The sequence below is a fragment of the Primulina huaijiensis genome, chromosome 9 (assembly GCF_012295235.1).
Source record: "Primulina huaijiensis isolate GDHJ02 chromosome 9, ASM1229523v2, whole genome shotgun sequence".
Classification (NCBI taxonomy): Eukaryota; Viridiplantae; Streptophyta; class Magnoliopsida; order Lamiales; family Gesneriaceae; genus Primulina; species Primulina huaijiensis.
The window spans coordinates 1,869,913-1,886,772 of NC_133314.1; the positions used below are offsets into that span (position 1 = coordinate 1,869,913).

A 16,860-nucleotide genomic window follows, 5' to 3' on the forward strand; every position below is an offset into this window, starting at 1 on the left:
ACTAATTAACAAATTTTATATCATAATTCATAGCTTGCATAATTTCTAGGAAATATCTAATATAATTTGACATCCACAAAAAAAAATTTCTCTGAAAAATATATTCACACGTCATATAATTTATTTCTCATAATATTTCTTTCAAACACAAAAACTATTATAAGAATATGTTACAGCTCTAATCGAGCTCACCCATAAAAAATATTGTACTTATATAAAAAAAATATTACTTTTTTTCATAGATATAGTTCATGACCCTTTCTCACGAATTTAGATTTTTAAGATCGTTTCACAAAATGTATATTCTTTTTCTTCAAAACGTCCGTAGAATCTTCACTAAAAATTCTCAACAACAACAAAATAAAAAAATTGAATTCAATAAATATTTTTGTTCAATAAATAAATTAAATTGATTTAGTAGAAAAGTAGGCGTTGCTTCCCGCGTTTTCCATGTGCAACAAGTACTCATGCGTGCAAGCTATTTCTTTATCATCTCTCACACCACCGCCAAATTTTGTTTCTTTGTATCATCAACGCTTCCAATTTTCTTTAAGCTTCTTCTTTCCTCATCACCCTTGCCCCAATCCTTATCTGAATCGTTACACTAAGTCCCATTATTTTTAATTCATTTTTATACAAATCTATATATATATATATAACTTCATTTTTGTTCCTGTATCTTTCTCTATCAAGTTACCAAATCAAGTTTGTTTAAAAAAGATTACGTTTTCCGATACTGGAATAATATTTTTTGATTCGGGTTGGATTTTTGTCGAGGCTTTTGTGCTAAAGTCGTTTTATTGCTTATTTTGGAGGAATCTACGAGGTGGGTTCGTTTTGAATCGACATTGGAATATTTCTGTTTCTGTCTTGGTTTTATGGATTGTAACTTAATTTGTTTTGATGGGTTCTGACTAATTTCATGTGGGATTGCTATAAATTTGTGTTTCAAGCATTATTTCGCTAGGAAGCTGATTTATTATTGGAAACTTGATTGACCTTCTAACTGTTTGATATGTTTACCTTTTCTGTTGCTCATTTAAAATTGATTAGTCTCTTTAATGGAAATTGAGCTTTTTGAATTATTTGTGACTTTACGTCCTAGATTTAGAAAATAGAAGTCAGAAATTGTGTGTCCCTTCTTTTTGTTGCCAAGTTTGATATTTTACACATATGTTTGAATGTGAAACAACGTGCAAAAGTTGGAAATTTAAGGTGTTTTTCTTTAATCCTAGTTGAGTTTTGAAGAAAATATTCTGTGTTCTTGTATAGGTGGAGATATGGTTGGATGTTTTTTTCACTAAAATAAAATTTAATCAGATCATATTAGTAATTTCAAATCTTATTAATAACCTCCCCCTCTTCATGCTTTGTAGACCTGATATTTTAGTACTATGGGAAGTCACATGAGCAAGAAAGTTGGTGAAACTTCGGGTGCAAATCCTATCAACAATCTTCAGTATACAGCTGAGTTGAACTCCTATGAGGCTGCCTGCAAGCTGGACGCAGATTTGCAGTCATTTGATACGACCCTCCAAGCTCGTACCAACAATGTCATCTCCTCTCTTGCTGCTGGAGTTGAAGTCCGAGCATTATCCGTCGATTCACTCCGGGAAGTCACTGAATGTCTTTTAGAGATGAACCAAGAAGTGGTGAAGGTGATTCTTGACTGCAAGAAAGATGTTTGGAAGAGCAAAGAATTATTCGAGCTTGTAGAGGAGTACTTCGAAAACAGTCTCATGACTCTGGACTTCTGCTCGGCATTGGAGAAATGCTTGAAACGTGCCCGAGATAGCCAGTTAATGATTCACGTGGCGCTTCAGCGATTCGAAGAAGAAGGGTATGGGGTTGAAGGGAAGGAAACTTATGCTAAAATATTGGAGGACTTGAGAGTGTTTCGGGATATAGGTGACCCCTTTACTGAAGAGTTTTTTCGAGACTTTGAGTCTGTGCATAGACAGCAGATGCTTATGCTACAAAGGTTGCATCTGAAGAAGAACAAGCTGGATAAGAAGATGAAGTCAATTCACTCTTGGAGGAAAGTGTCTGGCATTATATTTGCAGCCACTTTTGCAGCTGTGCTGATTTGCTCGGTGGTGGCTGCAGCCATGGCGGCACCACCAGTTGCGGCCGCCTTAGCAGCGGCAACCTCCATCCCATTAGGCTCGATGGGGAAATGGATTGATTCATTGCTAAAGAATTATGAGAATATGGTGAAGGGACAGAAGGAGATGATCAATTCAATGAGCGTGGGAACTTATGTGACGATCAAGGATTTGGACAATATACGCGTGCTGATTAGCAAGTTGGAGATCGAAATCGAGTCCCTCTTCAAAAATTTCGACTTTGCAATGAATGAAGAGGTAGTGAAAGTTAGTGTCGATGAGATTAAGAAGAAACTGGTTGTTTTCATGAAGAATGTCGATGAACTAGGGGCGCAAGCAGATAATTGTAGCCGCGATATTCGTAAGGCAAGGACCGTGATTCTGCAGAGGATCATCAAACATCCGAATCATTGATACTACTAATTGTGATGATTAAATATGCAGTTCATTGAATAATTAGACGATTAGTGTTGTAAGACCATAAATAATTGGATAGTCTATTCATTCTTTGATTCTTTTTGGTTCTAATCAGCTTCTTGCAAGCTACTCAATTGTTATTAAGCATTACTGCTTTAAACTTTAGGATGATCAATTGGTTTCTATGTATGTAAAATGTTGTTATGTCGGTGGATTTGTATTACTTATTAAGCTAATTATATGATATGATTATTTACTAGCAATATTTTGATGGACTAGTACAAGCTTTACCTAGTTCAACTCCGTGTATGGGGATAATATATAGGACAAGAGGAGATTTTTTTTTAAAAATTTAAATTATTATTTTTAAATATTATATAAACATAATATAATATTATACACACACATATATAGATATATAAATCCGTAAACATACATATGGTTTGATCATTTAATTTCTCGTGAAACAAGAGAACTGAAGATTTAGAATCGGGGGCGGACCATGAAAATATGGAATATATATATTTAAACAAGTTGAGTAACTGAAATAACACAAAACTCATATGAGTAGGTCTCTTGTGAGACGGTCTCACGAATCTTTATCTGTGAGGCAGGTCAACCCTACCGATATTCACAATAAAAAGTAATATTCTTAGCATAAAAAGTAATAATTTTTCATGGATGACCCAAATAAAAGATCCGTCTCACAAAATACCACCAGTGAGACCGTCTCACACAAGTTTTTGCCAACTCATATTAGGTCGTCTCATGAATTAATTTTAAGACGAATCTACTATCCGACTCGACCCATGAAAATATACTTTTCTCTCAATGTTTGAACCGAGTCGATCTATCTCACGAATATAAATATGTGTGATCATCTCCAAGAGATCTACTCCTAAAATAATATATTACCTCCCTCAGTCCGCCCTACCTAAAATTGATGTCAAGCTGTGCACAAAGAAATGAAACGGAAAAGTGTAACATGGAATTTTCCATTGTTCTTGAATGTGAAGTAAACATAGTTCAATGCATAGAATAAATGTGGTGACATCTTTTTTCCTGAGAAAAATACCAAATAATCTTAACATAGAAGCAAGGTTTCTTTCACCTAAAGATAAAGGAGATATTTTAACATACAATTTCTTTAATTGATTAATGTGTAAACTACACTAGTTAGATAAATTACCATCGCTCGAGTCTTTTGAGAAAGTGTTGATAGAGAATCAAACCCGTAAGATACAACTAATGATTGTCGGATTTTAATCGAAAATCTTGCTCGCAGGGATGCTTGTGAAGGCACGAAAATATTTATCCATATGCATGGTTATGTTTGAAAATTGAAGGAACAATACAACACCATATAATGATATGTTGTCCAAATATTGCAACCATTTTAATTCTGAAATTAAAGGGCATTTCAACAGCCGTAATGCTCACATGTCATTTATAGGCCTTAAATTCGATAATATCGTGGTAAGGAAGAGGTTTCATTCAGCTGAAACAGTAGATTTGTAATAACCTTTATAATAACAAAATAATGACATTTAAGATGAGATAAATGACAAATGTTGTCCAAGCATCGTCCTAATTTGAGCAAAGTTCTAGTCATTTTCGAGCTTATCATCTTCACGTTTTTAATTCAAGAAAGAATAGGTAAATGAGCTATTATTTTAAAATATTTGATTGCTCTAAGCAGTGATAATTATTGCATCCAACATTCTATTTCTCAATAATTGTACTCCTTGCGATCAATTAGTATCAAACTCGTGAACTTGACTCTGATACCAATTATACGACTGACCACTTGCCGATTTAATAAAATTTATAGCTAATGGTAATTGTGCAACTCAAATCCTTTAACTCTACAACAACTTAAACTTCACGTTTCAATTACTTTATCCAATCGAAACAATCATTCCGCACAACGAATAAGATCAAAGTCTTAACCACAAACACAAGAGTACCTAATCTCAATAAACACAGACTATGACTAGAAAAAGACATTTAGATGCATGTCGATGACTAATAACCTATATGATAATAACATTTTACATTTGAGATGAGTTTGTGATTGAGACTTAATTATATTTTTTTTTAAAAAAGCCCATTAAAAAACGCATTTAGATGGCCAGTCGATCCTCGTGCAATTAAATTCAAGCAGGGACTCATTAATTCAGTGAGTCAGTGAACGTTACGTCGGAAAAAGTATACACATGATTTTTTATAATTAATTAATATAATATATAAAAAATAATTTAATTTTTAAATTTAACTAACACGATCATAATTCACATCCTTGATATAATCGTCTTTGAAAGATTAAAAAACAAAACTAATTTTGTCTTTTTTGGGGGACAAACAAGAAAAGAAGAACAAGATTACAAGGTCTCGATTGATTTTTGGAAATAAAAAAAAATAGCCAAGAAAATATATATGCAAACATTATTACATTATAAGTTTTAATTTAATATTTACTAGTATTAAATTTATAATATTTTAATATATTATCAATTACTTTTATTTAATTTCAAATTATGAGTTATTGTTTTTTTTATATAAATAAAATTGATTTATTTGAGTTTCCGTATGCTTGGTTGTTTATTTTTCAAAATCTGATTTATTTCGGTTAGTGGACTCAAATATCGGAATTTAAATCATTTCGATTGTATTTGAGACTTGAGAGAATATTTTACTTCGATCTAAGAAATGATTTAATGCCAATCATTTAAGTGTATTTTTAATCCATCATAATTATTATTCAAAGTTTTTAAATTGATATATAATAGATTTAAATTTATTTGAATTTATGCATTTAGTTCATACAAAGAAGACAGAGAATTTTAAATCACGGATCGCAGGTAAGTGATGTCGGGTCGTCCTTTATTGTAACGACCATGGGTCTTTTACTGTCTTGAGTTCTCACTGGGGTCTTTTCCTTCACGAGCTTTCCACATGCGATATTATTCATAGGACTCCACACCAAGATGGTGGAGTGATACCTTCCCAAGTCTCGAACCATGACATCATTCGATCTAAACATAACCTCAACAAGTATAAAATTTATTTGAATTGGTGTCAAAAAAGAAAATAATTAATTGGTTTTTAGTTATGTACGTGTTTCGCTACTTTCAGACGGACCTAATATGATAATAATATTAATCGGGTTATTAGTTACGTTTGCTAAGTATAAAAGTCAAAGATTGCCTTCGGTTTCAAGCTTTCACCAAACACTTTTGACGTTGAAATTTCAAGAAATGCATGCACATATTATTGGCCCACAAATATACCAACAATGAATATGATCATGCTTCTATTGTTATAACTATATCGTTTTTGTTTTTTGTTTTTTGTTTTTTGATTTTTGATCTTGATTACCATTTTCATATATATGGTTTCTAGGTGATAGTCGGGAAAAATTATAATTTTATCATTTACGCTGTCAAATTTTAGACATAATATTAGATGTATCTTTTAATTTTTAACGATTTTAGTCATTTTTATGTTAGAGTTTTGATGTGACGTTACACAAATGAAGTTCATGTCAGCTTTACTTCAATGCTATATCGTGGAAAAAAATCTAAAAATCAAAAACAAAAACAAAGATAACACATTAAATTTAAAGTTTGACCATATTTCTTATAAAATTTATAAATTGACAAAAATACAAGATTGAAATTGCAATTTTTTTCGTCAAAAATATTCAAAATCATGTAGAGATATATTTTTTTATGCAAAAAAAAGATTTTTTTTGTGTGGTAGTAATTGAAATTTGCCATTTAACAAAAAAAAGAAAAATAAAAAAACAGAGATGATTAATATCAGACTGCATTCCTATTTAGAGTGGGTCTCATGTGAGACCGTCTCACACAAGTTTTTGCCTCCTATTTAATAGGTTTTAAATATCTGAAGAAATAACTATCAATAGAGTAAAAATAAGAGACTAGTCAAAATACTATCTTGATGCATCAAATATATAAAAGAAAACATAATACTATGAACCTACCAAATACATTTCGAGGCGAGCCAGTCGTCCATAATTTGTCCAATGCGGTTTACTTCGCTAGTATAGTTTATATTTCGTTAAAAAACGATAATACTTATAAATTGAAACTTGATAAAAATGGATTTTAAATATAAATTAGCAAAATACAACCTCATCATTGTATCTTCGTTGACTCAAGTTTTATTATAATGGTTGGTGTAGATAAAAATAACTATTTAATAAATATATTTGCTTTTATTATTTCATTCTAATCATGGCCAAACTAGAAGGCATCTCCAGTTCTTAATCGGTGCTTTTTTTCTTCTGTCAAACAGAGGGGAAAAAAGGAATTTATATTTAAATTATGAATATTTTTTTATTAATATATAACTTTACTATTTTATATATATTAAAAGATACTCAATGTTGTTATTTACGGTTGTTATTTACGTCGGCCACACATGCATGGCCAACGAAGATTTTTATTTTTATTTTTGAAAATCCAACGAAAAAATTTCGAAGATCCTCAACCACTACACCTAATCATTTGATAAAGAAACAAATTACCACACCTGAAAGATCTTCCACGAGACAAAACTAGAATTGTTTGAAACTAGTTAGTGACAAATAGTTAAATACACATGCATACATGAAACAAAGATAATAATAAAGGCCACAGAATATGAAGTCATCTACTTTAGAAGTGGAAAAAGAAAATGAAGTTCAGATTTCCAATGTTGAGCTCAGAAAAATGGGATCTAGAACCTGTGATGAATCGAAGAAGCTGTGGAAGATTGCTGCGCCGGCGATTCTTACAGCCATAGCACAATTCTCTATTGGATTTGTGACTGTTGCATTTGTCGGCCATCTTGGAGAGGTGGAACTTGCTGCTGTTTCAGTCGTGCAGAATGTGCTTGAGGGTTTTGTGTTTGGCATAATGGTGAGTCTTGTGTGAATCAAAAAAATTACTTTTTGTGGTAATAATCTGACATTATGTGATTGATCACAAAGCTACAAAGGGCTTTGTATATCAGATCTTGAATCTTCTGCGTTTTATTATCTCAAATTTTTTTCAAGGGATCCATGATTTCAGTAGAGTGGGGTGATTCTTCATTGTGGAACTAACTTCAAAGTTAACAAAAAACGCGTTTTTTGTTAACTTTGAATTTGTTAATTTTCTCGTATTAGCTAGGAATGGGAAGTGCCCTGGAAACACTCTGTGGCCAAGCAGTTGGTGCTGGACAATATGAAATGCTTGGAATCTATCTCCAAAGATCATGTGTCATAACTCTTGTCACAGCCTTGTTCCTCTCTCCCCTGTATATTTTTACGTCACCGATACTAAAACTTCTTCGACAAAGTAAAAGTATCTCAAATCTTGCTGGAAAGTATGCTCTTTGGGTGATCCCTCAGTTATTCGCTTATGCATTGAATTTCCCACTTCAAAAATTCCTCCAAGCACAGAGTAAAGTATGGGTTATGGCCGTAATTTCGTTACTCGTTTTGGGTTTCCATGTCTTCTTGAACTGGCTAGTTGTCATAAAACTTGGGAAAGGCTTGCTTGGTGCTGCTGTGGTGGAGAATATATCATGGTGCCTTATGGTCTTAGCTCAAATGGTTTATGTGGTATCCGGATTCTTCCCCGAATCATGGACTGGATTATCTTTCAAGGCATTCAAGTCCCTTTCTAGATTTGTGAAGTTGTCTCTTGCATCAGCTATCATGCTCTGGTAAGTATTGTTGGATTTTAAATGAAGGTGTATAAGATCTGTTTCTTTCGTTTTAGGTGATTGCTTATGAATTCTTTTCGATTTTCGAAGTTTGGAGCTATGGTATTATACGGTGGTGATACTAATGGTTGGCTGGTTGAAGAATCCAGAAATTGCAGTTGATGCCATTTCTATTTGGTTAGTTCTTCAATTCTGTCACAGTTTCAACACCTTAATACATAAAGATGAACGCTGCTGTCGATGAGAGGGATAATCATGTCCCTCAACAAAATTTTTTGGATTTATTCATGTAATTTTATAGAAGCTACAAGTTTTTTCCCTGTAAGTCCATTCAGTTCCCCCACCTCACCCTATGCATCCCTCTCTTGCCCATTTTTCTTCGAATTCCTGCGTGTTCGGCCTTGTTTAAATGCGTTGAGTTTTGTTATAAAATGGAATATAGAGTACCCCATTTGGATAATTGATTCATTTATTCATTAATCTTGTCCATGACAGTATGAATCTGGAACTTTGGACATTAATGATAGCTCTGGGTTTCAATGCTGCAATCAGGTTAGTATTCTTGGTTTATCCCCTATTGAGAAGAAAATAATCGAGTACTTGACACAAACAAAACAAAGTACTTTTCAATTATAGAATTACAATGAATAGTTGAATTATTTCCGAATTGCGACCACTTATTGCTAGATTCGTTGATTTCCAGTGTTCGTGTTTCAAACGAACTTGGAGCTAATTGTCCCAAAGCAGCGAAATTCGCTGTTGCAGTAGCTGTAGTTTCATCAACAATGTTTGGAGTGGTATTCACAGTCTCCATTCTTGCAACCAAGAATGTGTTTCCCAAGATGTTTTCTGATAAAACAGAAGTCATAAAGGAGACATCCAAGTTGGGTTATTTCTTGGCTGCAACCATTCTCCTCAACAGCATTCAGCCTGTACTCCATGGTGGGTAGTACAATATTCTACATATATATCTCATATCAAATCATAAAGAGATATGTGAATAACCTTATAAGATTGAATAATTTAGCCTTCTCGCAACTTAGGTAAATTATTTTCGTAAACTAAAAGCACACGTAAAGTATTTGCTAGCAGAACCTATTAGCGTGAAGTCGCATGGTTTTGAGCCTACTGACGATTTGGTCCTCGACTGTGTAGGAGTGGCAGTAGGTGCAGGGTGGCAAGCATCTGTCGCACTAGTAAATATTGGGTGTTATTATGTATTTGGGCTTCCTCTCGGGGCGTTGCTCGGTTACAAGTTCGATCTTGGTGTGAAAGGGATATGGTTAGGGATGTTATCTGGCTGCTTGCTTCAAACCGTGGTGTTGGTTTTGCTCGTGGCTCGTGCTAATTGGAATAAAGAGGTTTGCATTCTGCACAATGTAGTTGTTTTCTTGTTCTGATTCTAGTTTTTGAGCGAACGAAGCGAAGTAGTGATCAGAAGTAGTGATCATTAGTGAGTAGTTTTCAAATCGTTTAAGCAATGTCTGAAACTTTCCAATGAAATTATCTTTCATTCCAGGCCAAAAATTGGCCTGAAACCTGATCCGACCTGTCCATTTACTCCCTGATAATAGTCTCATACATGACCGACCTGGATTTTACACTTGCTAAGATGGAGCTAGACGACTCTGTTTCCCTGCACCCATCACCCTAACACGTTCATGTAACAAGTTGGGGGAGGGGCCGTGGCCTCGTCTGTCCCCCTACGGCTCATGGCTCATTATATGTACATCGGGAGTGTTAACTCTCGTATATTTTTATACAAGATGTTTATGTGGATATTTTGCATAAGAACAAATAATACGAGACTCGTTAGTACTTTTTTGTTTTCAATTTAGATGTTAATATGAACATTTTGTATAAAATACACGGTGTTGCATAGATCAAACTACTTGTATCGCTCTCGAGGAATATTTTTAGATTACTTTTAATGCAATGATTTTGTTATATATTATTTTTTCTTTGGAATGCAGGCTTCCAGGGCTGAGGAGAGAGTTCGCATCTATGCCGATTCATCGCTGCCTCAAATAGAGAGAACAGAAAATAGTACGTTAGTGAAAAATTGAAGGAACTTGCTTCCCATGATAGGAAAACATATATTAAAATTAAAATATACACACGTTAATTATTGTTTTACTCATTCTCTATGTATTTGTACGAAATTCTCTTGCAATTGTAATTCCTCGCACTTGCTAGATCTTTGAGAGCATGTTCAATGATTAAATGAAGTTAGTAAAGTGAAGTTGGTAACTTCATCTCATGTCGATGTCATTGTATGTTCCTAGAGTAACGAAATTATGTTGGTGAGATTATGTTGAAATATTAATTTTTTATTCTATTTAAAAATTTTGTATTTTAAAAAACAATAAAATTGCATATAATTGAAAAAAAAAATTAAGATTGCACATAATTAAAATTTAGAACAAAAATAAAAAAAATTATTACACATAATTAAAACATATAAATAATTAAAAGGTGAAGTAATTCAACTTGTATCTCTATATATACTCCAAATATGTTCGATCAAATGTTTTTGAAGCCTATGATGTAATACTCGGTTCCAAATGCTGACATGTCAGCTCCAGAAAGACATTGAATTTTATGGTAGGATTTCTTGAATGGACAACATCTGGGGGCACATATTAACCATCTCGAGCTGGGAAATCACAATCTTCTAGCATATAATCCATTTCGTTCTCAACGATCATATTATGGAAATTGATGCACGTTTTCGTTATACAATCTAAATCAATTGGATCTCACATGTGTGGTGAACCTCTTACTATATGCCAACGTTATTGGAGTACAACAAATGCGCGTTCAACATCTTTTCGCACCCTTCTTGATATCATGCAAAAATCTTATGTTTTTGTGAGAAGGGCTGAGGTATAGTTTTCATAAAGGTAGTCCAAAATGGATAAATACCATTGTTTAGGTATTAACCCATGCTGTACCCATTCTCGTTCACCTAAAACTGCAGTGGAGGTGCTTCATCCTTTGCAACGTTTATGAACAAATTGGACCTCTCCACATGTTGATGTCGTTGTTGAATCCCGATACACCAAAATATGCATGTCAAACCCATAAATACCTCGATGCAACCGCCTTTAATTGTTGGATCTAGGTTTTCTACGCGCCCAAACACAGCGGAAGTTTTAAAATTTTTTATTTATTTTGACAATCAAAATATGTTTTGCTTTGAGCGCTCGTATGATTTTATCATAAACATTCATAGGGCGTTTAGAATTTATACCTTTGGTGAATTAATCACATGGCTCCAACTAATCCGGGGTTAGCGGATATAGCTCTTGATTAATTCCCTACGAACTTTCTTCAAGGACTCCTTCCTTCAATCTTCTAATCAGGTCCACGACTAGGTGATTTGTTTTTCTTCTAATTTGCATTAGAAAAATTAGAAGAATTTTTACGTTGGAGATCAAAGTTTGAGAGACGGCTCAAACTCCTTTTCAAAAAGAAGATGGCCGAAATTCTATGAGAGGAGATGGAAGTGTTTTTCGAAAATTGTGTTCTCTTGGAGGCTAGGGTTTTTTGAAAAATTATGAATGAATTAATTCTAACCTTAAGCCTAATACACCTATATATAAGCTTAGGGCCCATTACTAAATTAAATATTTAATGGGCTTAATCAATTAATTATTCTAGTCTAACTAGTTTAATTAATTAATTAATCTTTTAAAGTCTAATTAAGAACCTTAATAATATGTATGTTGGTCTTGTACTCTTACAAGCCCATTATACATATATCCATTACATTTAATTTAAATCTCTTATAAATTCAACATTTGAATTTAATATTTAAATTATAAATTCAACTCCTTGAATTTATTACCTCCAAAATTTAATATTTAATACACTCAACATTTGAGTTTAATAAATTAAATTATCAAATTTTATAAATTCAACTCCTTGAATTTATTCTCTCCAAATTTCATAAATTCAACTTCTTGAATTTACGATATCATAAATTCAACTCCTTGAATTTACTATATCATAATATAAATTCAACTCCTTGAATTTATTCTCTCAACGAGAACAAACGATCCAATGCTTGTGTGACCCTCAATGGTTCAGGGATACAGCTAGCTGTGGATTCACAACTCTTTGTGATTCAGAATAACATTTATTCTTATTCGGGCTTACCCTAGTTAGCCCCATTCTTTTCATCAACACCTTGATAAAGAATGTCACAACTCATTTCTGATTGCACCCATCGGATCATGGTAAGAGCGTCTAGTAGCATGGCCCCATGATCCCCTAGGTATCACTGATAGTGCCTGCAAGGACCAGTCGATTATGATTAACGTACAGTACGGTCCCTCCATTTCATATATCCCGATCGAATCTGCAACCATTGGTTCATCGAGGGTTGCATATTAATTCGATAACTATGTGACACATATAATAGTGGCATCGCGTGTACTATTAGAGAACTCCTTCTCCAACGTATATCTCATACTCTGGCCAGAGATTCCATGCACTATTATTACATTAGATCACATAGGATATCCACACCCGTAGGTGAGTGGTGAATCCCCGACAACAATACACTGGCTCCTATATGTGTTGCAACTGTACCCAACCTCGCCACCTGATGACTCTCCTGGAGCCGGTAAACGAGTCAAAGCACAGCCCTAGCATATAGAGCCTCAGTGTTGTCCCGGGTTGTAAGGACTAATGGTGTACAATCATAACAACGGACTTATCCTCTCGATGAATGATAACCACTTGGAAAGTCAGAGGGAGGGTTGTTCGGTATAATCATCATATGACTACTCATCTGCATGTTTGGACATCTCCATGCCCTTACCAAGAAACGCAGTACACAACATCACATATGCTAGTCTCGAGCTCAAGCGACCTTTATCCCTGTTTTAGGCGGCTGAATCGACTAAGAACGAATTTAGAATATGCAGTGTTTACAAATGAGTTTCAACATCGAATTACGATTCATTTGTATTAAAGAATAACCAAAGACTTTATCTATGTTGCTTGCATGAGTATACAGATAAAGTATAACGAAATGCAGAAGCGTAAAATACGATAATATAACTAAAAGACACAATAACAAGGTTGTTCTTAAATTGGATTGGCTTCATCATGATCCCCAAAAATATTCTTGTTCTTTATCTTCGATTTGTTTCTCGCTCTTATCTGGGATGAGAATGTAAGGGGTGAGTATTTGGGAAAATACTTAGCAAATAGGGGTCTATCGTGCATAACAAATATCAAGGTTATAATTATACAAATACATTTATCATAATTTCAATAATAAACATGTAGAATCGAATACGAACAAAATACAAACATAGAACTGAAAATCATCTAATTTTCATGGTTTAATGATCAGTCCCCTATTTGTTACTTCTCTAAGGGGTGAGGCCAAATGAATGGTTATTATATCCCACCGCATCAGGGCCTAAACAAAACATATCAAATGTCAGAATTTCTTTGCTATTTCTAATTCGAATCATTACAGTGCATTTTAAATATTTCAAACATGCTTTCAAATATTATAACTGACATCAAATAACAAATTGTTCAAGGATTTTCATAATAAATAGAAACTAATATATCATGTCGATCGAATTTTCAAAGACATACGTAAATTATTTTTTTTTTTAAAAAAAAAGTTACTAAGCCCACTTAAAAGAATTATAAGTGTGNAAAAAAAAAAAAAAAAAAAAAAAAAAAAAAAAAAAAACCCCACTTATTTTTGCAAATCTTGCAAGAAAGAATGCTGCTCGTTTTGGGAACCTAACTTAGCTGCTGCAAGGCTTCGAAAATGGACAATAATGAGCTGCTGCAAGGCTTCGAAAATAGCTGCTGGTGGTGTGATTCCTCTTAACCTTTGGCCACTATTTATAGGCCAAAATGAGGAGCTAAAAGGGCAGCTTTCATTCTCGGTTTTTAAGGCTGCTAATGGCCATTGAATTGGCTCATTAACTCTCGGTTTGTAAAGCTGCTAATGGTCAATGAATGTGTTGTTACAACTTGCCCTTAACAGCTGCACATATCCTTCAAATTTCTAATTTTGAGTTGCATTTCTTGATATTTCTTTCTTGATTTTAGTAGTTGTTGCATGCTTGGTCAAAGTGCTAATTTATGGCTCGGTTTTAGGGGCATCATTGTCCTTCAATGTGGTTCAATGACCATAATTCTACCGGCTGTTACAACTTTTTTTAGGTCTTCACATGGCCTTTTCCTTTTTCTTATGTTTTGTAAACTAAAATTTCTGGAGCAGCACTGTTGCTGAGTTAGAAATGGCGTGACTGCCTTTTATTATTTTAAAACTATTCTTTTTCATTATTTTAATATTTTATAAATTAAAAATGTTTTTTTTAAAATATATAATTTGAGAAAATTTTGACAAATTATAACACTCGGGGGAGAGAAACAAAGTATCAGAGTAGTTAGTTGTCCCACATCGGTTAGATAAAATTCCTGAGAGTTACATATATGAACTTGGATAATTTTCCTCCCATAACCCACATCGGTTAGATAAAATCCATGTGAGTTGCATATGTGAACTTGGACAACAGCTTTTGAAGTTGAGTTAGGTCCAAGTTCCAATCTTAACATGGTATCAGAGCTCAAGTTCCACCGTTATGTGCTGAACTGCCCATATTTGGCTACCCGTTCTGCCCATAATTGGGTCATTTGTAAACTTCACGCTCCAGATGTTCATTCCTAGGCGTGAGGGGGTGTGTTAATTGTCCCACATCAGTTGGATAAAATTCATGGGACTTGCATATATGGGCCTAGACAATCCTTCCCATTTGAGCTAGCTTTTGAGGTTGAGTTAGGTTCAAGTCCCAATTTTAACAAGAGTCCAGCTGGTGAGCTGCTGAATTTTGAGCAAAAACAAATTTTTCTCAATTACATATAAATCTTGTTGGAACATATTTAATTTTAGTGATGTGAAACTATACAAAAGTATCAAATTCATGCAAATCAGCATACCGTCAAAATAGAAAATTCTTATAATTTTTTTTACTGATCTGGGAACATAAATCTGCAGACCTCACGAGATACATTTCCTTAAATGGTCATACATACTTTTCAGAAGATATAATCTCATTGAATGTTTTGAAACATAAGACAAATTCATTATGGTTTTTTAATATTAGTGTATCAGTCATTAAATGATGTTTACTATTTTTATAAGATATGTGACATTAAATACTATTTTTGGATAACAACCTTAGAAGAATTCATTTTTTTCAAATGTCAATTCAAAACTCAGATTTTACTCTACACACTCTGCAATCGATACTATCCGATATACATTCAACAGCTCTTCTAAAATTCTCAATTACAAGCTTAAAGTTCCATCATATCATTTCAAAGATCATCCAGTATTGATTCTACACTCACAATATATTTCAAGTATTTTATCTTAAGTGTGAGCTGGTTGTAATAGTGTGAAGGAGCCCTTCCACAAGCATTATGTTTGAAAAATGTTGTTTACTAGAAGTTTCAATAGGTTGTGATGTAAGTCCTATTGAATTGGATTGTAAATGTTTGTCTACGTAACAGTTAAAGTCTTATAATGATACCTTCTGAAAACAGAAAGGGGGAGACGTAGTCGAACATCCAAAAACAAATCTTTTGTCTTACCTTTATGTTGCTTACACTTCCATTACTGTTTCTTGATTTATGTTTTCTTAATTAAGTATTCAGATTCACAGAGTTCAGTGAGACTCATTTCACACTTATTTTATTAGTTGTCTTTCAACTTTGCATATTGAGATTTGATTGATGTTGTTAACACCAGTGCTGAGCCATTCATATTGTTAAGCAAAGAGTTTTTTTAAGGTTTAGCATAATCCTAACACCAATTCTGAGCCAGTCTCTTAATCCCTCTAAACACCAGAGCCAATCCCAACAAATTTATTGGATTGGTTTAGCATAATAATAATAATAACAATAATAAAACCACAACAAAATATGCCATTTTAATTGGCTCATTCTGCATGGCTCTGTTTTTTAAAAGGAAAAGGAATGCTTAGTTGTGTTGTGCATATCCCCCAACCATGTAATCTGTGGGATCCTTAACTCATAATCTTTATTACAATATAATTTGATTAGAGTTAATTAATTACAGTGAAAAACGAGTAAAAATTTTCTTTACAATGAGCCCAAAATGTGTCAACTATAATTATAATACTATAAATAGTATATAATAAAGTCTCGTCTAAACATATCACATCATAAAATAAGCCAACACATGACTAAAACCAACTACATGCAAACAACTCATATTCCCGGGACATACCCCGGTATATAGATACATATATACATTGGGATATACAACTCCACCTCGACTCAGATGTGACTCTCTCCAGAAGTACCCTCTCCGGTCTCCTGATAAATTGGAGTACCTATCATTGTCCATACACAAAGAAAACAACAGCCCCCTTGGGGGTGAACAAACGCTCTGTATGGAACAACCATAATATACACAACATGTATCTACACAATGATATATGATATGCAATGCATGCATGTCGTGGAGATATCAGGTCAAATGTTCCTCCACTGAGCAAGTATCGGAAGCAATCGAATCGCTATCAAATCAATACTCGAGCTGGCACACCGACCT

At 33.6% G+C, this 16,860-nt stretch overlaps 2 protein-coding genes across 3 annotated transcripts; both read left to right on the forward strand.

Annotated features, from left to right (window-relative positions):
• Positions 1-483: 483 nt before the first annotated feature.
• On the forward strand, positions 484-2,753 carry LOC140984115 (UPF0496 protein At4g34320-like). Its single transcript, XM_073451313.1, has 2 exons — positions 484-826; positions 1,377-2,753. The coding sequence occupies exon 2, from the start codon at positions 1,395-1,397 to the stop codon at positions 2,517-2,519; it is 1,125 nt and encodes a 374-aa protein (XP_073307414.1). The 5' UTR covers positions 484-826; positions 1,377-1,394; the 3' UTR covers positions 2,520-2,753.
• A 4,282-nt stretch (positions 2,754-7,035) lies between these two features.
• LOC140984931 (protein DETOXIFICATION 29-like) lies at positions 7,036-10,540 on the forward strand. 2 transcript variants are annotated; one of them, XM_073452630.1, is made up of 7 exons: positions 7,036-7,447; positions 7,696-8,237; positions 8,328-8,414; positions 8,733-8,789; positions 8,941-9,179; positions 9,393-9,598; positions 10,211-10,540. In XM_073452630.1, the coding sequence occupies exons 1-7, from the start codon at positions 7,190-7,192 to the stop codon at positions 10,301-10,303; spliced, it is 1,482 nt and encodes a 493-aa protein (XP_073308731.1). In that variant the 5' UTR covers positions 7,036-7,189; the 3' UTR covers positions 10,304-10,540. The 2 variants fall into 2 exon arrangements, with proteins under 2 accessions (XP_073308731.1, XP_073308732.1); XM_073452631.1 differs by having other exon boundaries at positions 7,314-7,447; positions 7,700-8,237.
• Positions 10,541-16,860: the final 6,320 nt, after the last annotated feature.